At 36.2% G+C, this 24,830-nt stretch overlaps 6 protein-coding genes across 13 annotated transcripts; 3 read left to right on the top strand and 3 right to left on the bottom strand.

The window, feature by feature from the left end:
• The first annotated feature begins 805 nt into the window (after positions 1–805).
• Positions 806–6,827, top strand: LOC105154577 (protein Loquacious). 4 transcript variants are annotated; one of them, XM_011070205.2, is made up of 8 exons: positions 806–1,055; positions 1,575–1,666; positions 2,094–2,421; positions 2,519–2,639; positions 2,965–3,259; positions 4,229–4,378; positions 4,535–4,646; positions 6,587–6,827. In XM_011070205.2, the coding sequence occupies exons 2-8, from the start codon at positions 1,655–1,657 to the stop codon at positions 6,721–6,723; spliced, it is 1,155 nt and encodes a 384-aa protein (XP_011068507.2). In that variant the 5' UTR covers positions 806–1,055; positions 1,575–1,654; the 3' UTR covers positions 6,724–6,827. The 4 variants fall into 4 exon arrangements, with proteins under 4 accessions (XP_011068507.2, XP_087264001.1, XP_011068506.2 ...); XM_011070204.2 differs by having other exon boundaries at positions 807–1,055; positions 2,504–2,639; XM_087407875.1 differs by lacking the exon at positions 1,575–1,666 and having other exon boundaries at positions 2,504–2,639.
• On the bottom strand, positions 4,758–5,814 carry Mthfs (methenyltetrahydrofolate synthetase). Its single transcript, XM_011070201.2, has 4 exons — positions 5,603–5,814; positions 5,218–5,473; positions 5,031–5,078; positions 4,758–4,956 (listed from the first exon to the last, which is right to left on the bottom strand). The coding sequence occupies exons 1-4, from the start codon at positions 5,711–5,713 to the stop codon at positions 4,790–4,792; spliced, it is 582 nt and encodes a 193-aa protein (XP_011068503.2). The 5' UTR covers positions 5,714–5,814; the 3' UTR covers positions 4,758–4,789.
• Positions 6,828–6,864: 37 nt separating the features above from the next.
• On the top strand, positions 6,865–15,769 carry LOC147909179 (uncharacterized). The gene has a single exon (XM_087407855.1). It carries the CDS (start codon positions 6,865–6,867, stop codon positions 8,251–8,253), a length of 1,389 nt encoding a protein of 462 aa, XP_087263981.1. The 3' UTR covers positions 8,254–15,769.
• Positions 15,770–16,342: 573 nt separating this feature from the next.
• Positions 16,343–19,424, bottom strand: LOC105154572 (5-taurinomethyluridine-[tRNA] synthase subunit GTPB3, mitochondrial). The gene is made up of 4 exons (XM_011070195.2): positions 19,214–19,424; positions 18,463–18,636; positions 16,681–17,641; positions 16,343–16,608 (listed from the first exon to the last, which is right to left on the bottom strand). The coding sequence occupies exons 1-4, from the start codon at positions 19,422–19,424 to the stop codon at positions 16,368–16,370; spliced, it is 1,587 nt and encodes a 528-aa protein (XP_011068497.2). The 3' UTR covers positions 16,343–16,367.
• On the bottom strand, positions 18,502–24,697 carry Phf5a (PHD finger protein 5a). 5 transcript variants are annotated; one of them, XR_015545682.1, is made up of 4 exons: positions 24,448–24,691; positions 24,180–24,370; positions 22,812–22,954; positions 18,502–18,636 (listed from the first exon to the last, which is right to left on the bottom strand). XR_015545682.1 is itself a non-coding variant. In XM_011070200.2 (3 exons), exons 1-3 carry the CDS (start codon positions 24,497–24,499, stop codon positions 22,865–22,867), a joined length of 333 nt encoding a protein of 110 aa, XP_011068502.1. In that variant the 5' UTR covers positions 24,500–24,691; the 3' UTR covers positions 22,547–22,864. The 5 variants fall into 5 exon arrangements, 3 of the variants coding, with proteins under 3 accessions (XP_011068502.1, XP_087264011.1, XP_087264013.1); XR_847207.2 differs by lacking the exon at positions 18,502–18,636 and adding an exon at positions 19,596–19,721; XM_011070200.2 differs by lacking the exon at positions 18,502–18,636 and having other exon boundaries at positions 22,547–22,954.
• Hinfp (Histone H4 transcription factor) lies at positions 19,657–22,661 on the top strand. Its single transcript, XM_011070199.2, has 6 exons — positions 19,657–19,792; positions 20,233–20,755; positions 21,028–21,364; positions 21,421–21,736; positions 21,800–22,097; positions 22,163–22,661. Exons 2-6 carry the CDS (start codon positions 20,270–20,272, stop codon positions 22,385–22,387), a joined length of 1,662 nt encoding a protein of 553 aa, XP_011068501.2. The 5' UTR covers positions 19,657–19,792; positions 20,233–20,269; the 3' UTR covers positions 22,388–22,661.
• Positions 24,698–24,830: the final 133 nt, after the last annotated feature.

The raw sequence follows: 24,830 nt of genomic DNA, 5'->3' as shown, positions 1-24,830 counted from the left end.
ATCGGTCCGAGATCTCGGATGAAGAAAGAATTGACTAATCGCAAAGGTCATGTGATCAAATTGTTCAAATGTGATTTGTTAATTTTTTTTTGTCCGAGATCTCGGATCGATTTTTAGCATCGTGGACATCAGGCTTAAGATCGGCATTCCATGAGCGAAAATTTACGAAACGAAACAGCAAGACCAATTACAATCGCAGAAAAGAAAGCAGAATAAGACTGCAGAGTTGTGATTGGTCGCGCTGTTCCGTTCCGCTGTAAATTTCCGCTCTATGGGATGCCAGCCTAAATTTCCACTGAGGGTTACAGTTGGGTCGAAGTGTAGGAAAATTGACTAATCACAGTCAAGTATTTTCCTCTCATTTGACAGTAAGAAGAGAATACTTAAAGGTGATTGGTCAATTTTTACAGATTACGAAATACGGTTACGGCAATATAAACGCTTTCGATTCTGGGGCACTTTTCTTGAACAAATATCGCATACGTAAAGTAGCAATTTCGGATACAATCGACCAATCACAATCGAGGAACTGTCATTTTTATATGCAAAAATTATTTATTTGTGTTCAAGAATAAGACCTCTGGTTTGATTCCGACCTTAGTGCAAAAAGTGCAAAAGTAACGTAAACAGATCTCTTGGCGAGTGATTGGTCATCGCATTACGACGTTCGCCAATTGAGATTACGACCGTCCAAATGATACACATTTACCGACCGAATCGAGCGACTGCATTATCGAGCAACGGTAACGCAGGTACGCGTCTGCGCAGACGGAAGATGCGCACGAGTTTCAGAAACATATTGGCGGCGCATGCACACATACACGGTCATGGGTCATGGGCATGATGGATGGGCACCCCCACAGATATCGTAGAGCTACGAACGAGGAAGGGATTCTCCGCTAACCAGTGAACCATTTTTCTGTCGTCAAACGGATCAAGCTTTTTGTGAGACTTGGATCGATCACAAAAAGCGGGATTCGCTTTTCGCATAGGAATTGGCCTGACGAGAAGCCGGCACATCATTTTTTCCACGAAGCTACGTCTCCCCGAAAATCGTAAGTGCGAAGGACGCGTGTTTGTCCCCCCGGTGACTTTGGGCCCGTCGTGAGATCGAACCGCCGCGGTGTAGCGGACGATAACGTATATATGTATATGTACGCATATATACGCGTGGCAACCGGTCGGCGTCGGCGACGGCTGTTTTTCTGAAAATCCTGCCGTCGTCAACGTCGCTGAGAGCCGCGAGACAACGCCGCGTTCACGTTCTACGTGCATACCACGCGCGACGACACCCTATCCTCGGCATATCCCACGCGTATTTCCGTTACGGTCAATCGATGAGTTTTATAACAATCATGGCGGCCATGCCGGTCTTCCTCGCGGTCTCGAAACATCGTTGATCGCGTCGACAAGACGCGATTCCAACACGTTTTACACGCGCACACTGCATGCCGACTCTTTCATTCGTCGGAATAACCGATCGCGGATTAATGACGATGTATTAATTGCCGCATCGTGGCGACCGGAAATTCAGAGTAAATTCGGAGTAATCATCGCGATTTCGATATTTATAGCGAGATAGAAGAGGACGAAATCGTAAAGGGCGCACGAGGACACTAATTGACTCCTACATGCATCGTCGTTGTTCGCTAAGATGAATACAGATGTAAGGATACGAAATATGTTTTGTTTTAAAACTCTTAAATGTTATTTTTGTGTTACCTGTTTCTGCCAATAACTCTTCATCTCTTTCTCTCTAATTCTTAGAATTAGAGAAATATATAAAGTCAGTTAAATCAAGATTCAAATTATCCACATTGGTAGAAATAGACATTATGTGTGCCTTCCAATAAGTGACTCAAATGACACAGTGTAACACAATGGATCATTATATCCTTGTTGTTTGCCAATGTTAAACAAAGATGACATGACCACTGTGTTGCTTGTTGGAAAGCAAACTTGCTAAGTAAATAGAGTGATGAGAGGGGGAATGTCGTTAAATTCTATTTTTTACATCATGACTTGAGCCTTGTGTATCATCAGTTACTCTGACTTTGGAGGAAGGTTACGACTTCATAACATATGATTTTCAGAACACAACAATGGAGGAAATGCATCAACCACCGCAGGTCGGGCCTACTAACATGATGCCTGGTGTGGGTGGCGTTCCTAATCATTCTAATAATGTCAATCGTCGTAATAGAGTTCGTGTAACATTACATGCCATGATGTTAGAGAAACTTCCATTACACGAGGCGGCACGTTTGGAAATGAAGTCGTTACCCAGCAAAACACCTGTCTCTGTTCTTCAGGAATTGCTTTCCCGTAGAGGCACAATACCTAAGTATGAACTCGTCCAAATCGAGGGAGCTATTCACGAGCCTACGTTTCGATACAGAGTCACTGTTACTGATGTCGTTGGTTTGTATAAATTCATTGTGCATGTATTATCATGCATAACAATGTATTGTTGATTGATAAGTACATAACTATTCAGAAACAGACCCAATTGTTTCAGCAATGGGGACCGGCAGGTCCAAGAAAGAAGCTAAACATGCTGCTGCAAAAGCTGTGTTGGATAAATTAATTGGAGTGAACACCGATGGTGTAGAATCGCCAATTCCAAATAGTTTACCCGAGTAAGCATGAATTGCGCTTAACATCATACTTATCCTTCCTGTAATCTGGATCTTTTTTGGGATTGGTGAAATTTCATTCTCCTCTGAAATAAAGGAGAGCAAAATCTAGTTCCCTTATTGCTAAGTTGTATATTTTTAAACATTTTTTTTCTCATTGTTTAAATTTTGAGTTTTGTTTTAAGTAAAGATTTTAAAATTTGAGTTGAAATACACACACACACACACACACCCAGATGGAGAAAATAAAAATATGATTACAAGAGAATTAAAATTGTAAGCAAGAATATATGCAGGATAAAATAATTTTATGTATATTTTTATGTAGCTCACAAAATTTACAAGAACTGCAGACATATGGAGAAGAGAAAATAGTAAACAACCCAATTGGAGCCTTACAAGAAATGTGTATGTCGCGCCACTGGCCACCACCAAAATATTCGATGGAGGGTGAAGAAGGCTTGCCTCATGAGCGACAATTTACTATTGTTTGTTCAATCCTAAAATATCGCGAAGTCGGTCAAGGCAAAAGTAAAAAAGTCGCTAAAAGGCATGCCGCTCATAAGATGTGGCAAGCTTTACACGAAATGAATAACCAAGCTCCCAGCGTAGATGAGGATGAGGTAAGAATGCTTTCATTTTAATTATTGTATCAGATAATGAAAATTATCTATTCTTATATATCTCTGCAAGAATAGATAATTTAATCTATTGTTAATCCCTATTCATCACTATTTTAACATTTGAATATTTCAACCTCTTTTGCATTCTATCTTGACTCCATTGAATAAAGTTATTCTAAAAATATCTTTCATTGCCCTTTAAAATCCAGAAAAATTTTAAATAAATGAAAAAAAAAGAGAAAACATAATTAGAATTATGACGTAATTAGAAGGATAAAACTTCTGCAATGGCTGCCAGACATGATCACAAGAGTTAAGTGTGAATGATCAATGATTTATTTTAAATTGAATGTATATGTAAGTGTATGTTTGCATATGATGAGTGTGTGTATTTAGAGAAGTGGAAGTGATTTTGGCTTTAATGCCACTTTATAGGTCTGTTCTTTGTAGCTGAATATACTTTTACTTAAAATGAAATAGATACATATTTGAAATTTAATAAAAATGAAATACACTGAAACCTCGTAATAGCGTGCGGTTTAGGAGTGTGAACGCTATAACGAGGTTGCCCCTATTTTACTTCAAAATAATGCAGTGGTTATTGTTACTCCCCACTCAAGCTATTCTTATCATAGAAGGGATTTTTCGCGCTACTTTGTGATTCGCTATTACGAGGTTCCCATGTTGAAAGTTTTAATGCAAACTAGTCCAGTGACAAAGAATAAGCCTTATATAATAAAAGCTATCTTTCCGATCTGTTTAAATCTATAACGGACCATTGCTTGGACAATATCGTATTTCAATGTAACTTTTGTATAGCTTTGTGTATTTTATTTACTTTTTGAGAATAATTACGCTTGGATCATATCCACTTCATTTAAGTTTTTGTAAATGTGAAGTAGCTGTTAAAGCTTTTATAACGTAGGTATTTACAAGAAATTTTACATGTATGTTAATTGTCCATTATAGATTGTGCAAAGAAACGCAAATGTGAACGCCCGTTATGCCGATCTGAAAGGTAGCAAAATTTCAACACTGACAACAATACATAGTATCCAAGTTTCGAAATTTCACAAGAGTCTCAAGTCATCCACAGGTGTTAAGCTTTTCCAACTACAGGTTTGTATTCAAATGCCGATGAAGAATAGAAGAATGTATATTGTAATTGCTGTTCTCTTGTTTATTATCAAGCTAGAAAGAAATTATTCGTTTGTCCCTATGATATCGACTTAGACTGCAATCGATTGCGTGTAAGTTATTCTAATTTTATTGCAGAACACTTGTTTCAACGATGGGGATGTAAATTTGGTACAATTTTTACAAGAAATTGCGTCAGAGCAGCAGTTTGAAGTAACCTATGTTGATATTGAAGAGAAATCTATCAGTGGTAAGTTTATCAATGGTATATAATATGAAAACGACTTTATTTATATATAAATTACTTTATAAATATACTTTATAGATTTATGAGGTTTTAGAAATAACTTCATAGAAAAAATAAAAGTACATATTTTTTTATTGTATTATTTATTATCCAGTAAGTACAATATCAACAGGCACATCATTCTCATTAACAGGAATATCTTCTTGTATTTGTTCTTTAAATCCTACCGCAATCAAATATGGTTTTATATTTTTTTGAAAACACCTTTTTAAGTATTTATCATAATAACCCATTCCATGTCCCAAACGTTTTCCTAATCAATAATAAAGACAATACAGTTGCATGCAGGATTATAAAATGATGTAATATTTATTGAGTAAAACTCACCATTCGCCGTGAAAGCAACACCCGGTAAAATTACTAAATCTAATCCACCTATAATAAAGAATTAATATTGTTAAATAAGTAATATCATTAAAATTAGTAAACAATGAATTTTATAAAATAATTTATTATAAATTATTATTATATAGTATTATTTTTTTATTATTCTTTGGTTTATCATAAAATTTACCTGTTTCTAATGCGTTTTCTTGATTTTCAGTAATGCTTGGTTGTTTAATGTTCCATTTTGTTAGTGGTAATTTTTTATAATCCTCCATCGACTTTAGTTTTACCATTTCCATAGTTTTTCCATGATATTGCGGTACAAATACCTCTTTTTCCATATCAAATATATGTTTCAAGATGGACAAAGTGTCGATTTCATCTTTAGTACTCAAATACAAAGAAATTCTCTTGCTATTTTGATATTGTTTTAACTGACATAGCTGCAAATAATAATATTACAAATATATTGTGCAAAAATCATTGCACATGCTCAGAACATAACCTCTTCAATGAGCCAAGAGCCTCTAGTTCTTGGAGATTATCAATGTATTTACTTTTCTTAGACTCACCTTTTTAAACACATTTACAGATTGCTTTGTTCTTTCTTCTAGGCTAATATCTTTAAGAATATTCTTAATTTCTTGTCTCAAAGCTCTCTTAGTTGATGTTAAAGCTGCCATATTGTAGATTATATGTTCTCTTATTGATCACTCCTACTATTACTTGTAATTAGCTTTTTTTTTTTAAAGTATATCTGTGTTCAACTTTACTAAGCGTATTTTATCTAAGTTTAGCAATGTTTACATGATATCTATGCCTTTTTTTTATTATCATCTCTTAGTGTCATATGTTATCATGAATTATGATGCAAATAATGTGATTAAAAAGGCATACGCCACGAGCGCAAGATGTTAGCAGTGAAATATTTATATTTTAATAGATTACAATAGAATACAATAAAATGACGTTTATTCGACCGTTAATTTCGATCTTATATCAGGCCATCTTCAGTATACAACAATTAATATTTCGCATCAATTTTTTTATTCACGTTATAATAATGAGATAATACATTTTACACGCTCGATTACAATTATATTTTCGAAGCACTTGACGCTTAGGTTCTTCAGTTGAAAAAATAAATTTAACTGTGATGTATATATAAATTATGATATCTATTAACAATAAGTTGAATGGTAGAATTCAAGACTTGGAAAACACATATTGAAGAGTCAAAAACAAAATAGCTAATTCTAATCGTGAAAGACGGTTTATATACAATTTATGTCTTGCGAGTGGAAAATTCTAGAATTATATGGAAGAAGTTATGTTATTATTAACAAGGGCAAGTGTGCTTCTGGTGACTCTTCCGTGTCGTTTTGTTTATTTATTCCGTTATTTTGTTTCTTTATGTAGATCATTTCTGACTTCTATTTTTATGATGCAAATGTTGATCAAAATTGCCCAATTTTAATTATGCATGTTGAAACATAAAAATTATTTGTGAACATTGCAACACAGAAATAATCTAAACATTATATTCTATCTTCTAGGTAAATTCCAGTGCCTTGTGCAACTGTCTACCCTGCCAGTGGCAGTTTGCTATGGTTGCGGCGCGACTAGTAAAGATGCTCAAGCCAGTGCTGCTCAAAATGCCCTGGAATATCTGAAAATCATGACCAAGAAGTGAGCCAGCGCTTTGCTCCTGCCAGTCACTATCACCTGCAAGCCCCATAATCTGGCATCTAATAATCAGAACAATAATACAAACATCAAAGTATTATCAGCCAAAAATCAGATTTTCGACAAAGGAAAAAGCGGTCAGACTTATATGGGAAATAAGAATAGAACATCCAAATTATCTGTTAAGATAACGAACACCGCAGTGGGCAACAAAGATGCTGCTTTGCACATTGCGTCTGGTAAAATTAACTCGTCGATGAAAAAGCATGATGGTAATAATGATACTTCGAAGTCTTCGAGCGAATCGCACAACACGACGAAATCGATCGCCGCAAAACAATCCAGCAGTTCCACATATAGTAGCGTACGGCCTGTCAGTACCTGTATAAGCAACACTGTTCATGAAAACGCGATAAAAAATCCAAGAGATTATACCACCCCAAAGAAATTTCCAAATGACACTGATTCAAACATCAAGAATTATCCCATTCAATCGGATTACAAGGAATCGATGTCTGTGAACAGTCCGGATTACAAGAACACCAGCATTGCTGGATCAATGACGACCAATCTGCCGTTAAGATTCGCTATGCAACAATCATCGACAGCGACGCCGGTTATACACAGAGAGACCTACACACCGTCCAGCACATATAATTCGCAGTCTGGTTCCTGTCAGAGGAATGACAACAGCGCGTTTGCGATTGCACGTAAAGCATTAGAACAACAGCAGAGCTCGATGCCGAAAATGGCACCGATCAACTTTCCGCCACTGCGAGCTCCGCAGAGCATCGTTAACGTGCGACACCCGTTATTAACGGACGCACGTATCAAGCACGGTAACGAGACAATCGGCGGCGGCATCAGTGGCGGTGGCGTCGCTGGTGGTGGTGGCAAGTCCAAGCTTAATATCATCGGCTCGTTACAAGGCGGTGGTATAAAAGATCTAAGCGATCATACAGGTCGTTCACAGACTACGTTCCACGGATATGGCACTTCGCCGATTGCTCCCGGCATACCAAGCGTGCAGAATCTAAGCAGTGCGGTGACGGCTAACATCCCACCATATCCAAGACCGGAACCCTTTCCTCAACCAACAGTTGCAAACGTGTTGTTCTCCGATACCACTGCGCAGTTTCCGCAGTCACCGCCGTTTAACACCACGCAGATCAGCCAACTGAATCAGTATCAGACTTATGACCCGGCAAGTTACCCCACCACTCCGGTCAACGTCAATCCGGTGATCCCGCAGTTCTCCGCGGAGAGTTCCATTCCGTATCCGCAGTACGAGAATCCGCCGCAATTCGTGCAACCGAGTCATTACCCAACCGCTGACATAACCAGCAGTCAGTACCAGTATCAGGCGGCGGCAGCAGCAGCAGCGAGTGTAGGTCAAATACAGGACTCATCCATATTTATCCAGAGTCTTCAAAGTACAATTGCGGTGACCGATCAGTACGCTACGCCGAATTACGCCAGGACTGTCAGGACGGAGCTGATAACACGGTTGAGAAGACCACCGCGATTCAACAAGTAACACCGTCAGATCTTTATTTTAGATTTTTTTTTTTTTAGATACTACACCGCGAAACTTGGGAACAAATGTGGTCGCACTTCCTTACATTATTATGATTCGTGGATGCTGGATAGAGTTTGTAAGATAGTTTGTAAGATACTCGTCTCTATTTATCCATTCTTTAACGTAGAAATTATTCGTTGACCCCGAGAGAGACGAGTTGATGCGAGTCATCGATTATTTATCGTTGTGTCGAGCGTTTCGCAGATATTTCGCGTGTACGCGAAGTTTGTCAGATTACCTTACTCGCACTTACTTATAAGGGATGTGGTAAAACTTATTTCAATTTATGATCCAGTTTGAAATAAATTTTAGCCAATCTAAGTCAGAGACGCGATCGTCCGAGCGGGCAGACGATACTTTGGCAAATTTACGCAAACACGGTATGCGGCTAACGTTCCTGCCCAACGTTGGCACGCATACGTAACATTTTAAAGGATGCATTTTAAATGTGGAAAAGCAGGATGATTTTGGCTTTTTTTCGTCATACGAACGACACGGCAGGGCATAGTGAGTTGAGCTCAACTGTAATTTTACGATGTAATGTATTCTATAGCGTGAATCTGCAAGGATGGGATGATATACAAGGATACACGCTATTTATGAAGTACCTAAATCACGACCGCTGTACGCGATAGGGACGGTGGCGTCACATGTTGATTGAATTAGCTTTTCCGAGTCGTTCACGCGCACGAATCCCGGAAAAGATAGAAGTATTCGAGCGTGGAGAACGGAACGGCGCTTCAACAGAGAGAAAGATAAAAAGAAAGAGAATAGAGAGAGGAATATTGCCCCGCGAGGTACAGGCGAGGTAGAATTCTTCTCTCTCTTCTCGATTATCATGTAAGTTCTAGTTTTAATGAATGATATTCTACAAGCTATACTTTGCATAGAATTAGTGGAAGTTTTCCAATACTTACATAATACTTAGCTTATCGCTACGTTTTTAATGTGCTTCACTATTTGTATATGGGGTGGTGGTGTAATGATGTCTGAGATGAGTGCGCGTAAGAGAGAGATTACATGAATTTAGAGAAGAGAGGGATGAGGAAATTGTGAACGAGGCAGAGTCGTGTAGCGATTTTTATTATCATGTATAGAGCGACGCATATCGTTCAAATTTTGCTCCCATTTACCGCGAAACATTACATCTCCACTAAGCGTATGCACAGTGCAAAAAGATTTAAAAAAAATAAATAAATAAAAAAACAAAAAAAAGTAGCTTTGCGCGGCGATCCGAGTAGCTAATAACGCGTGATCGCGGATATAAGAAAATATAATCTTTCAGTGGTGTATGTTTTTTCCTTTAGTATAGGTAGCTCATAAACTCATAAGCATCACATATTAATACGCGTGTAAGGATTAATCGTTAAGGATTCTTCATTAAAGTACGCATGTCGAGTCTAAGATATAGGTCGAATGTGTATCGAATTTCGGATTTTGCCTATGTACCAATTGACGTGTCACCGGATGAGACTTTTTATACTAAATGAAAAAGAATAACATCGCGAATATACAATAGAACATACGCGAAGCGCGTCAGGCGGCGAGACGGCTTGATCGAGAAAGCCGTAGGGAACTTCCGATCCAGTCGTCGGGTGTTGCATTTCACGGATCGTGACATATCTCTTTGGTCCGTCGAATAAATTTAGAAACGCGGGGATCCCGGTCATTTCGTCGCGTTTCTAGATTCGTTTAGACTTGAACTTCGAAATTTATTTAAAAAATTCAATTCAGCCCTAATTCTGATTCATCGTATTTTCTTATGTATGTATGATGTTCCGGAAAGCGGAAGAATAAGGGATACGTTGATCGGAATTAGCTAATGATTGTAGATTGATTCCCAAGGAATAATTTAATTAGGCAAATGCATTTGGTGTAGCACCAACGAACGGCATAATTTTTAGTTTTCTTACAATCGGCATTTACTTTCGATATCTTTTTTTTTTCTTGTTAAATTATACATATATCTGCGTGTGCATACGCCATTTTGAGTTGCGATGGTTCAGGAATTTTACGGTAAATCACCGTTGATAATCTGTAAGTAGTATATTCTTTTGTACATAGTGCTGTGTAAAAGTGGCACAGTAAAATAGCGAGAAAGAGAGAGAGAGAGAGAGAGAGAGAGAGAGAGAATGAAAGAGAGCGAAAGATTTGTAGTATTATAAGCGTTAGGGCCGAGAGCAACGCCGATTAATACTGATTACGATTGTACATATTTGCTTTTCTAAAAAAAAAAAATGGAGAGAATTTTTGTAATTTTATCGAATCAATACTATACTAATATCATCAATAATATACTATCATCACTAAATCATAAATTTGCATGTAAAATATTCTTTTTAGGATATCATTCATAATCTCCTTGAATCATTCATGGATCGATCGGTATCCGAGATTGATCGGTATTAATTGACGTTGCCAACATAATCGAACATTAGTTTCCCAATGGAAGATTGGTAAAAACCGGCGAAAAATTATAGCGAAATCGTGTATGCACATCTTCTTCAAAGATCGATTTGGCGCGTTTCTGTAATGTTTTAATGCACATGATATATTATTTACACGTTCCGTTTTACATACGATGCACATAATGTATTATTTTATCCATGTTATTCTAGAGCATTATAATATAGGTATTCGCATTTGCCATTTTTAGTCCTTGCTCTACTCTTTGTTCTTTCTTTCCTTCAGTCTTCTCTCTTCAATCTTCTTAGTTTAGTAGTGGAGTGGAAAGAGAGCAAGGGATTGAGAAAAGGAACAAGAGACTGAGAAAAGGATTAGAGACTAAAAAATGGATGCGATTCAGGGGCGACGAAGTAAAATTTTTCAGTGTATAGAGTTCCCAAAGATAGATTGAAAGAGAAAAGAGGAGTGGGGACAAATATATTTCCTCCACATACATCCTCTACATATCTTTTCTACGTGACAAAAGTAGCTGCTCTAATTTTACTTTTTTAAATAAAAATGTTGATTGTTGATCGAAGATAACTTTTTAAATGTCTTAAATAAGAAAAAAAATGATTTTTCATTCGAACGAGAGACTCATTTTTGTTTCTTTTTCAATGGGAATTAATGTATCTTCTCCCAGAGTTAGCTGATTCTCTTCGATCATTCTACAATTGCGTAAGCGTTGTTGTCAGTGGTTGTAAAAATTGACCGATTACAGGAGGAGAATATTCGACTATGATTAATTTTTACGCTTATGTAATTATAGAATGGGCTTTAAACAAGGATAAAATGATGTATCATGTGCATCATACGTAAAACGAAACTCACTCAATGTGTACATGCCAGAATATAAAATCAGCGGAAATGAGAAGGATGAAACGTCTTCCAATCAGAGTTGGTAAAAAACAAATGTTTTAAATGTTTTAAACAACAATGTGTTTTAAATTACGCTTAATTAATGTTTTTAATGTTTTAAATAAGTTTTTTTATAGTACTGTTTAAAACATATTTGAAGTATTAAAAACATATTTAAGAAGAAACGCAATATGTTTTATTAAAAATAAAAAAAAAACATTAGTCTTTACCAACCTTGCTTCCAGTAAGGATACATGGAAAAGAAACGGTTTTACTGAAGTATCAAAAAATCTAGTTACAGAAATCATTTTGTTAGGCCATCAAAATAATTACGTAAAATACTTAAACATTGATAATAGTAGTGCAAAAAGAGTAGTGGTTCAATACAGTTGATCTTTGACTTTTCCTTATGAATCTAAACGTATAGACCAATCATATTGTATCTGTTACAATTATAATCTCTGTTACACGACGCTCTTAATCAGGTTTAATAACATCCATAGTTATGAAATTGGCCAATCATAGCTCCTCGGAGGAATGGACTGTGATTGGATCAGATTAAGGATGTCGTGTAAATGTAATCATAGATTCACTGTGTTACACTGTATTCTTGCTGGAAAATCTTCTATAATTAATTTGCTTGGTGAAGAAATCACAGAAACGCGTGAATCGAGCGATAAGAAGGCAGGAGTGAAGAATGGGGAGAAAACCGGTCCGAGCGAGCCGACACGAGGGTAGGAATCGCTCGCGTGATTCAGTGATTGCGAAAGAGTGCGTGTTTCACATAACGTATATCTTTGGAAAATAGGCATTACTTACATGCAAAGTATAGAATGTGTATGTGCGTATAGACATACATTCGCTAAAGTGAGACGATGAAACATGCAATTTCTCGTCTCCCTTACTTTCCGTACGGAAGATCCGTGCCATCGGCCGCTAATTCCGGTGCCTCGGAACCGAAAGTGCAGCCATGCTTTATTCCTGTATTTCGCAAGAACGGCGACGTACCATCGTCGTTTCGGTTCCGAGATGTTACCGATTTAACTTCGAGATTTCCGCGAGTCGAAGCCAATTCCATTTCGAGAAACCGAACGACGCGACTTAATTGTCCCCGACATTAAAAAGCCTTCAATCGATATATCTTTGTATTTTTTTTTAACAGCTTCTCTTCCGATATAATTTTCCGCATAATAACTTGCGATCGTTCGTTTAGATTTCTCTAAGGGCTGCACTTTCTTGAATAGTAAGTAGACAGACCTTTCCGAAATTTGTGAGCGACTTTACAACGCGAGTTAAAGTGTGTTAAGATACATGTGTTTTTATTAGGTACAATCGGTTCTCTCTAAAATGATTTAGAGAAAATTATATTTCATAAAACTGATAAGTTTTGCATGGAATTAATCTTGACGCGCACATTCCACTTTTATGCAGCGTAAATTGGTGCGCTATAATATTATAAAGAGAAACAGGTGCGAGAAACGTTGACGATACTTCATTTCGTCGGAGTTTGCAGTGAATGAAAACGATCGGAATGATGGACGTCTTCATAGAATCTTTCTGAACGATCTCGCGAAATTGAACCGAAATTTTTAATGTTCTCAAACATAATTAGCATTCTATTAAAATTAATTGTATCATTTCAGCAGTGCTGTTCTGTCGTCGTTTAATGAATTGCTGGGTGACACTCGCGATAATCTAATTATCGTCAAACTTAGCGCCTTTAATGAGCGAGGATACGAAAAGAGAAAAGCGAATAAGTAAAAGGTCTTTCATGGATCAAACTAAAGACTTCCATTCTATTCTTTCTCTCATTCCCGGTTGGTCCAGGAATATCATCTCTCTATTCCAGAAGTAATCCGAAAAATCTATTTCGTCATTTTCTATTAATTTTTCTAGATAATTAAATTTTTTTCTATTTCAATTTATTTAAATTCATTATATTGTGCTTTCTTTTTACACTAATTAGTCATTCGCCTTTTATAAAAATACTTTAATGATTTAACAACAAGTGACTTTACATCGATATGTGAATAATTATTAAAAATTACATGTGAAAAAGTCTCAAAGAGTTAATTATTAATTTATTTAATAAAAGAAAAACATAAGAGGAAAAAAAGATTATCAAAGAAAGGAAATGGAAATAGACAAAGCAGGTCTTCAGGATCATTTTAAGAATAGAAAGATCCGTGGACCAATACGTATATATATATATATATATTTCATGAGTCACAAACAAATTTATCTATGAATACAGTATGATCAGTCAAACTATAATATATTAAAATATTTGACTTATGTTGCATTTTTAAACTGTATTACGCTTTTATAGTACCTTCGTGACTTGTCCTCGAGATCGTTTTCATTTTTCTTTGTTCTACATTCTTTCATATCTTTTCATAAAGCTTTAAATTATGTTACTTTTAATTTTTTTTTAATTTTGAAGGTCATGATAGAGCTGTCACTGTCGCTTTTCTTTCCTCGTATCCTCCACCGTACAAGAGATGTTAGATGAAGAAAGAACTGGGAGTGAAATGGACGAATATGGACGTCTATCCCGATGCGGGGAAGAATCGTGGATCATTTAGGGGCGAGAGAAGAAATCGACCAGTCTTCGATTCGGTCCTCGACAGACTTTCTTTCGTTTCTCTTTTCTCGTTCGTATTTGCCACGGTACGAAGGACCTTCTGAACCGCTTGCGTTCATCCGTATTCGATCTACCTTTTAAACGAAGAAATATTGCCTAAATATAAATGTAATACTGTAATTGATTTTTATCTCAATTTTTACATCTAATTACATTTATCAATTTTTCTAATCAGGATTTCGTTTATACTCTATAAAAACTTATATTCAATTATTATATTTGAAATGTAAAAGAATACGTATTATATAGTAACATTCTAATTTACTCACGGATGTACTCAAGCGGTTCACTCTAGGTTCGCATTAATCTTTAAATTCTACTATGATTTTTCGTAAGAATTGAACGAAATTTCAATTTTAGTAGCATTTAAGGATTACAGAGAGTTACGCATGATTGATTCGGTCCCGTAGAAAAAGAGAACTGATGCATAGCAAAGTTTTGCTTCTTTTGCGAGATCGGATGATCTCGCGCAATAATTTAAGGCTTTATATATAAAAAAAAAATTGGATGAAAGAAAATAGAACATGTATAGATAGAAAATGAAAACGATCTTCGTAATAAATGCGTCTCGGACGTGCAGCGCGAGTCAGTTTGCTTTCGGATAGATCTCAAACTATTGTATGCAATTGTACAAACGAGCAATCTACTCTCTGAGGACTCTACACATCGGATTTATATAATATAAAAAAAAGGGGACACCAGAGAAATAGGAGGAATAAGCGACGAATCCTGCGCAGTGTGATGAGTCGCGTGATGAATCCGCCAAATCTTTATATATATTTATAAGCCATTCGATTTCTTTATATGGACTGATCATACTATATTAATAGCATATTCGTTGGTGATCTCTCGCTGCGCGCATAAAATTTCACGGGTGACTCGCAACGAATCGTGAGAATTCAATCCTTAATCAGCAGAGATGAGGAGTCACCGTGCAAACAATATGAAAAAGATATATTTGTTAAAATTTGAACGCTGTCAATGTAAAAATGAAATTAACGCGATAAGCATGATTAGAAAACGAAAAATTTCATTAGTAGTTGCGTAATGGAGTTTATAATACCATTTAATGGTCGATCATAATACAACTCGAATCTTTTTTTTTCTCTTTTTTTTTTAATAGAGAAACACGTTTTTCTCTATTCCAAATATCACAAATTTGTAAGGCATGTAAAGGAATCGTTCGAGTCATAGAAAGTGAATTTTTGTATACGACTTATTTCCTTTTCTTTTTTTTTATTTTTTTTCTCTTTCCCTCACTCGAGTTGTTTTACTTTCGTTATTTCGCCAAGTTGAATGATCCTTTTTTTGCGAGAGCGAGCGGAGTTATTATGATAAATATCATAATAACGAGATGCAATTAGCACACATAACACGGACATGGCATACAGATAACGACTTGAAACCATTAACGGAGCCCTATCAGTGTATAACGCGTAGGGTATCGATATCTTATAATCAGGCAAAAGGTTGTTCTATGTATGATTGTGCGTGTAACATTGTTAATAAACATACGATGCTTATGAAGGCCCCCTTCTTTCCATTTATTTCACCGTAATGCGTTCTAATTAATCACGTTTACTCATAACGTATCATGTAATTAAAAAAAAAATGCATAGAATACGCTTTATACTTTAATTTCTCTCTTCAACAGACAGAATGGTTTTACTGAAGTAACAAAAAATTTAGCCTAGATACAGACCTGAAAATAATTTTATTTTAAACAAAATAATTATATAGAACAATGTTGATGGATGCTGCAATAAGTTTTAATATTCTAGTCCCAAGTTAAGCGTCTTACATATTATTTTGATTCAAACAAAATTATTTTTAGATCTGTATCTAGCTAAATCAGGAGACATGGCGCTAAAATTTTTAGATACTTTAACAAAACTGTTCTTTCCGTGCTAAGAAACCGATGCTTCACATATCCTTCAAAACGATAGCTTTAATACACGTTATACATTTTCAGTATTGCGATCTTCCGTTTGTTATACATATATAATACAAATAGTTCATAAAGACGTTTAACTATCTGATCGTAATTATTCCGCAATTTAAAAAAAGTTGCAAAATATCTTATAAGAAAACACAAAAACGTTTTTAATATACAAATAACAGCGCTTTATTTGCCGATACAAAAATTTTTGAATATAATGTCTAATATTTCATCAGTGCTAACGTGTCCCGTTATCCTTCCGAGTTCCCGCATCGCTTTGTGGATTTCCTCCGCCGCTATGGCCATATCGTGCTGCTCGTTGGCGCAAAATTCGAAGTACTTTTGCAGATGTCTCAAGCACCGATCCAAGTGGTTTCTGTGCCTTGCTTGACTGATGGTTGGACACTCCGCGGATGGATCACCGCATCTAAACAAAATGTTACCACGAATGTATAATCACGAATGCAAGTGTCAATGATTATTGTTCATTCTATCGTACATATTACTGAAGTGATCTGTCAGCGATCGCAGCAAGTCCTGGAAACCATCCTCCGTTCTGCAGGATACTAGAACTGCTTCAGCGTTGTCGAGGTGCCGTTTCTCCTCCTCCTTCAATAAATCTTTTTTATTCGCTATCACAATAAAACGTTCTCTCCCGATTTTCGCCAGCAGCTCCTGTATTCCTAATGACGATAGATATTCGCGTACATAATCTTTATAAGTCAAACCACTGGTTGCGCATTTCAACGCGTCTATCATAACGACTACAAAATCAGCGTTCTCCGCGTGACTTCTCGCTCGACGGATACCCTCAGCTTCGACGATATCCCCGATGTCCTCTGTGATACCAGCGGTATCCGCTATCAAGACAGGATAACCCGAAATGTTCGCGGTCAGCTCGATGACGTCCCTCGTGGTGCCGGCGATGGGTGTAACGATGGCGGCATTTCGCTGCACCAGGTGATTCAGCAGGCTGCTCTTGCCCACGTTGGGTTCGCCGATGATTACGGTCCTCACTCCGTTGCGCAGAATTTCGCCGCGTCTGCCGTCGGCCAAATGTTCCTCCAGTTCCCGCATCAGCTGTCTGAGAGCGTGATGCGCGTTCTGTATCACATCATTTTCGATGTTATCCTCCTCACCGAAGTCGATGTACGCCTCGATACTCGCCACGGACTCCGAAAGCACTTTCCGCCAGCTATTGTAGAGTTTACGCAGGATACCATCGACCTGTAGCAGCGCTTGCTTCCTCTGACACTCGGTCTCGGCCTCTATCAAATCGGCCAGGCCTTCCACTTCCGTCAGGTCCAGCTTATTGTTATAGAAGGCGCGTCTGGTAAATTCACCCGGCAGCGCCGGATGTACCTGCAATCTTGAGAGGGCTTGCATCAGCTTCGTCAGGATCGCTGATCCGCCGTGTACATGAAACTCCACGGAATCCTCGCCGGTGAATGAGTGCGGACCTATAAACGGTTGTTAATTGCCTAATTAGACATGTGATATTATTCCTGTGATAGGAGGTTCCTCGTTTCTTTCGTCGCCATTCACAAGGGACCTATTACAATAGGAAACGATTTGATTCTCCGTGAAATATGTTATTGAACACAAAATTCTAAAATCACATATATTTTTATATCGGCTCAATTTGAGATTTAAAGAGTTAAACCCTCAAAACTTAATGGAGATGAGGCTATTCAAAATATTAGATTCTTATAGATTTGAAAAATCTAAATACAAATTTGTAAAGTATATAAAAAAAAAAAAACTAAAGTTTTGGTATAACTGACTGTGTTGTTGATAATCGATAAGAATTAAATATAAGCGCTAGCCTTGAAGGGTTTACATCTCTCGTTTACATCTTTTAAATCTGATTGTGAGAGTGAATCGATATAAAAAAAATACATGTCTCTTAGATTTTTGCGTTTAACAACATTTCAAGGAGAATCGAATTAATTCCGGACAAATCTCTTGCAGTTCTTTAGAGAACCTCTTCTAAAATATTTATATATCAAATTTGTAAACAAAATATATGAGTACTTGTAATTTAAATTTATAAGAAAATATAAAAATAAAAGCATGTCGGTCATTGAATGTGTTAACTCTTCGTTGACAACATAAATTTTAGTTCTTCCATCAGCAATAAGTCTTGAAGAAATAGAACAAATTTTTTTATTGCTGCTGATTATATAAAATTCTGAAAAAAAATCTGATATTCTGATGTCTTTTAATTCTAGTTGATGGTAGAGGATTAAAAAGGTGAGAATTGTGCGAGAATTGCACGCACCAGGAAACCACAAGCAAAGTCCATTGTCAATGACCTCTCTTGTTTCTGGATCGCGTATCTTTCGCAGGAAGGCTCTCCTCGGTTCCAGCTTGGATATGTTTGTCATCTTTTTCAGTGCGTCTAGAGACCGGCTTCCTGATATTCTCACTACAGCCACGCCGCATTTTCCGTAGCCTTAATAAACATTTTTATTTAATTCTTGTATCTATGATGCTTAATATAAATTTATAATAATGTACTTCATATTTATACACCAAGAAAAAAAGAAGAAAGTTTAATTGTAAAAACAATTTTTTTTCACTTTAACAGCATAGATCGCAAGGTTTAGTGTGGTGCCGTTTTGTAAAGCATGTAAAGATCGAAGAAAACAAAAGAAATACGGCATTAATCATTTGATTGAAATTGAAGGACTTTGATTAATCTAATCAGTAGATTAACTTTAATCTCGATTTAACTTGCTCTTCATTTTTTTTTAAATTTCTTTAGATGAAAATTAAATTACATTGGTAAAAACGAGTATCATTTTTCGAATTAAAAAAAGATAAACAGTTAAGTTAAATCTACACTAGTAAAAAAGATCATGTAAGACCAATGCGATGCGAATCAGAGGGAGGGGAGAAGACACGCGATCCGAGCCAGCGAGTCTTAACCTATCAGAAAAATGCCAGACAATTTATCGAGAAATTTGCGAGAATCAGCGTGTCAGGATTCACCCTCTCTCTTTCTCGCCGGGCAAAGTAAGTGTAATAACCGGAAGACAGAGCACAGATGGTTGTGCCCTTGCGATCGCTCACAGGACAATTGGCGGTAAAGTGACGATAGCGCGACGTCCCACGCGATACGACAAACCACGCGCTTCGAGAAGATCCACGGATGAGGGAATAGAAACGCCCGCGAAGGTTCATCGGAGACGAGAACAGGCGCACAGCGAGTTTACTGCTCGTCAGACGAAATGTCGACATGTATCGACAAAATGACGAGAGACGAATGAGACAAGTGGACGACAGTGCACTACGAAGAGATAGCGATTGTGGAATCACAATTCACACGGTGAGGTACAGTGAGACTGCCAGAAACGAACGTTGTGCTGCGCGGCAGAGACGTGAGATCATTGTCGATGTCTGGATTGTAGTTAGGAATCGGTAGTTTCTCTTATGCTTCTGATTCAACAAAATCCTTTCGTCCATCGATCGTCACGATCGCCATTTCATGTCGCGCTGCACGTTTAACCCTGGATTACAGCAACGGATCATTTAGACCTGAAGCAAAAAATTTTAGACGGTTGTATAATCTTTATGATTGGTACTACACACTTTCCAAAACTTTTAAGGTGAATTTTATTGAAGAGTGAAATCTCATTCTTAAAGATTGAAAATTGAACCACTTTTTTAAGATTGGCTCAATTTTCACTCTTTAGAGTCAGATTTCTATTAAAAAAATTTATCGAGTATGAGGTTCTAAATTATAAGGAAAAAACTTTAAACCTTCTTCTATCAATTGCTGCAAAGCGAAGGTTTACTTGCATTCTGTACTTCAAACTGTAAAATTTAGGAGTATAGTTTTCGTAACGTATAAGTAAAGATTTACAAGAGTAATCGTTATTGAATTACACTTTAAATTATTTAGACCCAGTTCCACAACTCACAGAATCAAGTAGTTAACTCTTAACCGAGGTTCAACTTGCTTCTCATCTTTTTCCAATTCTAGAATTTACTCTAAAAGTTTTAGAAAGTATGTATCCTTGATTAATACTCAAGATGTTCGTTCCAGGTATAAGACACAACGTTAGATTTGTTGTCCTTGCACAATGGAGGATCTAGAGGCAAAACTGACGGCGAACGAAGTAGTGCTGGATAGATGCGGCAACTGGGTGGAATCCCAGAAGAATTGTTTCTATACCAAAGAAGACTCCCTCAAGCAAAAGCCAGATGAATTGGAGTGCGATGATTGGTACAACACAGACTCGGAATTCGACTCCGTCTCAGAGTGTGGCGGGAAAAAACGTAAAGTGGGAACGCAACTGAAGAACGAGGTGCTGGATCTGGTTTGCGAGTGGAAGGAATGCACGTTTCGCAGCAATCATTTAGATAAATTTTTGAGGCATGTCTCGAGTCACATACCTAACATACAGATAAGCATAAAAAACGACAACGAGGTCTATGTGTGTCAGTGGAAAGATTGTCCATATAACACCGATGTAGGCGACGAAGTAATACGGCATGTTAATTATCATGCCTATCACACTAAGTTGAAGTGTATTGGATCCAATGTTCGCGCAAAAATCAAACTACCTGTAAGTAATGATGGATATTTTCCAGTAAGAAACATAGATGACACAACAGATCATTACGTTTTTGTTTGTTAATCTTAAACAAAAATTAAATATTCACCACAAATGGGTGAGTAGTATTCAGTAGAGTAGTATTCAGTCAAAGCAAGTTTTGGTGCTTAACTATATTGTATAAATTTTTACAATTCAGACAAAGATGGAAATGATTACTATTGCTGGAAAACCACATGGTCATCAGTGGAATAAATGTTAAAGATTAAAGATTTTTGTTGCAGAAATGTCATAGAGATGCAGAATGGAAGAACATTTTAGATTCCCCACCTCCACATTTGTGTAGATGGGAAGAGTGCTTGAAACTGTTCACGAATTATCAAATGTACTTGTATCATGTTACTGTACACATGACTGATTGCCCGCGTGGCAACAGAATCAAAGACGGAGTCGATTGCAAATGGACCGGGTGCAATGGCAAATATACCAGCTTGTACAAATTACGAGATCATGTAAGATGTCATACCAAAGAGAAAATAATTGCCTGCCCGGACTGCGGTGTCACGTTCGCCTCAAAGACAAAATTTCACATACATTGCCAGCGACAAATTCCCTTGGAAGGTAATAAATTCATTATACGGCATCTCTTTCATTTTCTTCCAATCATGAATTTACAGTGCAAGGATTCCGTTGTTCACACTGCAACAAGTTTTATCCGACCGAAGGAATCTTGCGCGATCACATGAGATCTCATGTATTCAATTACAAATGTACTCTATGTGACATGAGCTGTGAATCGCCATCGGGCTTGGCAAAACACGTCAGATACCGTCACATGTCAACCAGAACGTTTCCATGTCAGTTGTGTTCGCATGCTGCCAAGTCGCAACAGGATCTTGATTCTCATATGACTGTCCATACTAATGGACCAAATTTTTCTTGCTACTTCGAGGGATGTCTTTACACGTGCAAGGGAGCTTACACCTTGGATAGGTAATCATAAAGCTCTTTATTAATGATTTATTTTTTATTTGATGATTGTTAAATATATTACAGGCACTTAGAACGAGTACATAGTTTAGCGGTGCGATGGTACTGTTGCCACGAATGCCCGATTAAATATCGAAAGAGTTATAGATTGACAAAGCACCTTATAGAAGCCCATCGATTGCAATTGCCCAGCGGACACAAACGCTTCCATTATACGCAGGAAGAAGACGGATGTTACAGGCTACAGATGGTTCGATACGAGGCTGTGGATGAAGAAAATATGTTGCCCGTCGAAGAGGCGGATTTACCAGATAAAAAATATAAAATAGAGCTCAATCAAACTACCTCGCTGACAACAGTAAAAGTGAGTTTCATTAACATTATTTAATAGTTTTATTCCATTGGAAATCATATAATGATTTGTTCCAGATTGTTGAAGATAATGCGGAAGAAGAAATGAAAGAAGCTGCACAGGATTCACAAGAGGAAACGGTAGAGAATAGCGTTGACAAGTTCGTACCTGTTATATCTAATATTTTAATATCTATCGATGACGTAGACGAAAAAGGAAATATCATAAAACAGGAAATCGTCGAGATACAAGAAACGAAAGAACTACCGCCATCAGAAAAACCACTGCTAATTTTAACATAAGTTTGATTTCTTTAGAAAGATATTCTTTGACATTTGTATTTTTATATTATTACATTATGTATACTTTCTATAATTTTGCATTAGGCGTTTGTACCTTACATTTATTGCTCCATTTAGTTTTGATACAAATGTGCAACGTAAATTTATTTACCTCGCATCTTCATTTTGAAAAAATTTATTTTTATTTACCATCTTATATTTTTTAAAATGATTATAAAGCAAAGAACAATAAAGTATATATATATGTGTATATATATATATATAACAAATTGAATATTTATTTTATCTTTACTATATTCATGCTTACAGAGCGTAGTTTAATATTAATATAAAATTAAGATATCCATAATTATCTATTATTACATTGCGAAACAAAAAATTATGTTGCCATCGTAACGATACTTTTATAAAAATAATAAATTACCTGATGCTCTCGTAATGTTATTTTAGGAAAAATTCTATATAGAAAAAGTGTAATTATCTTCTTTTGAATCCATATTTCTTCCTCTCATAGAAGAGATCTGTCTTTGAACTTCCTAAGTTGACTATCTTGGGACATCCGTCTCTCTGAAAACACGATTTAGGATATTCAATTTGCGAATAAATTAAATACAAAACTTGTAAATATACAAAGTCTGTTCTTTTCCGCTGAACTTTTTCGGCATTTTATATTGGAAAGAAAACGTCTGTTCCTGTAGATCAACTTTAATCTCTGTTTAAATTTTTAGCTTTTTCTAATTCTTAAAATTAGAAAGGGAATAAATCGCAAAAAATCATTTACAAAAATCTAATACTGGTCAATACTAAAAGACAGTAATTATTTATTTTAATTATTAACAGCATTGTTGTTCAGTACTTCAATAAATAATTAATTACTATCTTTCGAGACATCGAGTGGCCACTCAGTGCGATTGACTCGTTATCTGTAGAACCGGAAGTTCAATCCCACCTGCGCCCACATACGCGATTTTTCGCGTTAAGAAGTTGAAAATGACTCCATCTGGTGATTAAGAGATCTTTTATTACTAACGCCGTTCAAATCCCACGTTAAATTATAGGTCACATACATATACATGTAATGTATATAGCCCTTTAACAAAATTTTATACATTATTTTAATTTATTATATGCTTCTCTTTCGATTTAAGAATCGGATTCTGAAGAATATAATATACAGGGTGTCCCATAAGTTTTGGCCAATCACTTTCGTGTAGATAGAGTGAACTAAATTGAGTTGAGTCTTTATTATTATGTAATTTTTGCAATGGTTAACGAGATATTAATTACCAAAAATCGCTAAATATTGGTTTTCAATAATTTTTTACTTAAATACTATCAAGTTTACAGAAAAACAGCAAGAGATAAAAATTATTTATTTTCGTCTTATAAAGTTCTAAGAATTTTTTTAGAATTTTTTCAGAATTTTTTAATACCGTATTTTTCTCATAATAAAAATAAGAAAATGCAGTACTAAAAAGTTGATAAAAAATTCTGAAAAAGTGATTGGCGAAAATTTAGAGGACACCCTATGTACAATTTAAGTTAAATAAATCACATCCTATCATTATTAAAAAGAAAAGAAATATTTTACATTTAATTTTTGGTAATAATTTTACTAGTATTACTTAGTTTCTATAAGAAGTTCAGTTGAAAAGAATAGATCAATCTAAGATAATTAGAAATAAAAGATGTTTTTTTAATTTATCAATTAATTAATGCATTATATGCAAATGCAGCTTTAACGGAGCAAAGTAATTGATAAATCGATGAATTAAAAAAAATCTATACTTACATCTTTTTCCTGTATCGTGCATTCTTTACAATAATATGCGTCCGACACGCCGGGACCACCGCATATCACGCAACGTCCCTGATAAGAACCATAATTGCACTCGTCGCATATTCTAACCAAGGTACACGGCCTCACGTAAGAGTCACAAATGACGCATTTGCCGTCGCATTTTTCGCACAGTCGACCGATGGCTTAATAAAAAAAGGATAATTGTTAAAATAAAATATTTTGTTTTGACTTACAGGAGTTAGACTTAACCTCAACTCACCGACTCCCGGTTGTTTGCGACAGAAGATTAAATCCGGATGATGTTTGGCCATGTTTACTGAACGCTGTTATTCACTCTTGAAACAATTTGAGAACTTAGAAAACGATTATGTCTAAATGCTCGTTTAATGATTTCAGCTTCGTCACTTTTTCTATCAATTTGTTATAATTTGTTGTCATTAAGAGATCTCTTCTTTATTTCTGTACTTTCTGAATTGAATTTCTAGTGCACGTAGTGCAATAGGTTTGTTCTTTTCTCTGGTTCAACGGATTAACAGTTGAACGAACGCTCGGTGTTATTGGTGTATTCTTTTAGATCATCAGAATTTTAGATCTAGAAGAATACGAATAGCAGTGAACTCTCATGCCTACTGGACGCGATAA

Source organism: Acromyrmex echinatior, chromosome 7 (assembly GCF_024713525.1).
Source record: "Acromyrmex echinatior isolate Ae372 chromosome 7, ASM2471352v2, whole genome shotgun sequence".
In the NCBI taxonomy this organism is placed as follows: domain Eukaryota; kingdom Metazoa; phylum Arthropoda; class Insecta; order Hymenoptera; family Formicidae; genus Acromyrmex; species Acromyrmex echinatior.
This window is presented reverse-complemented; position numbering and strand designations above follow the sequence as displayed.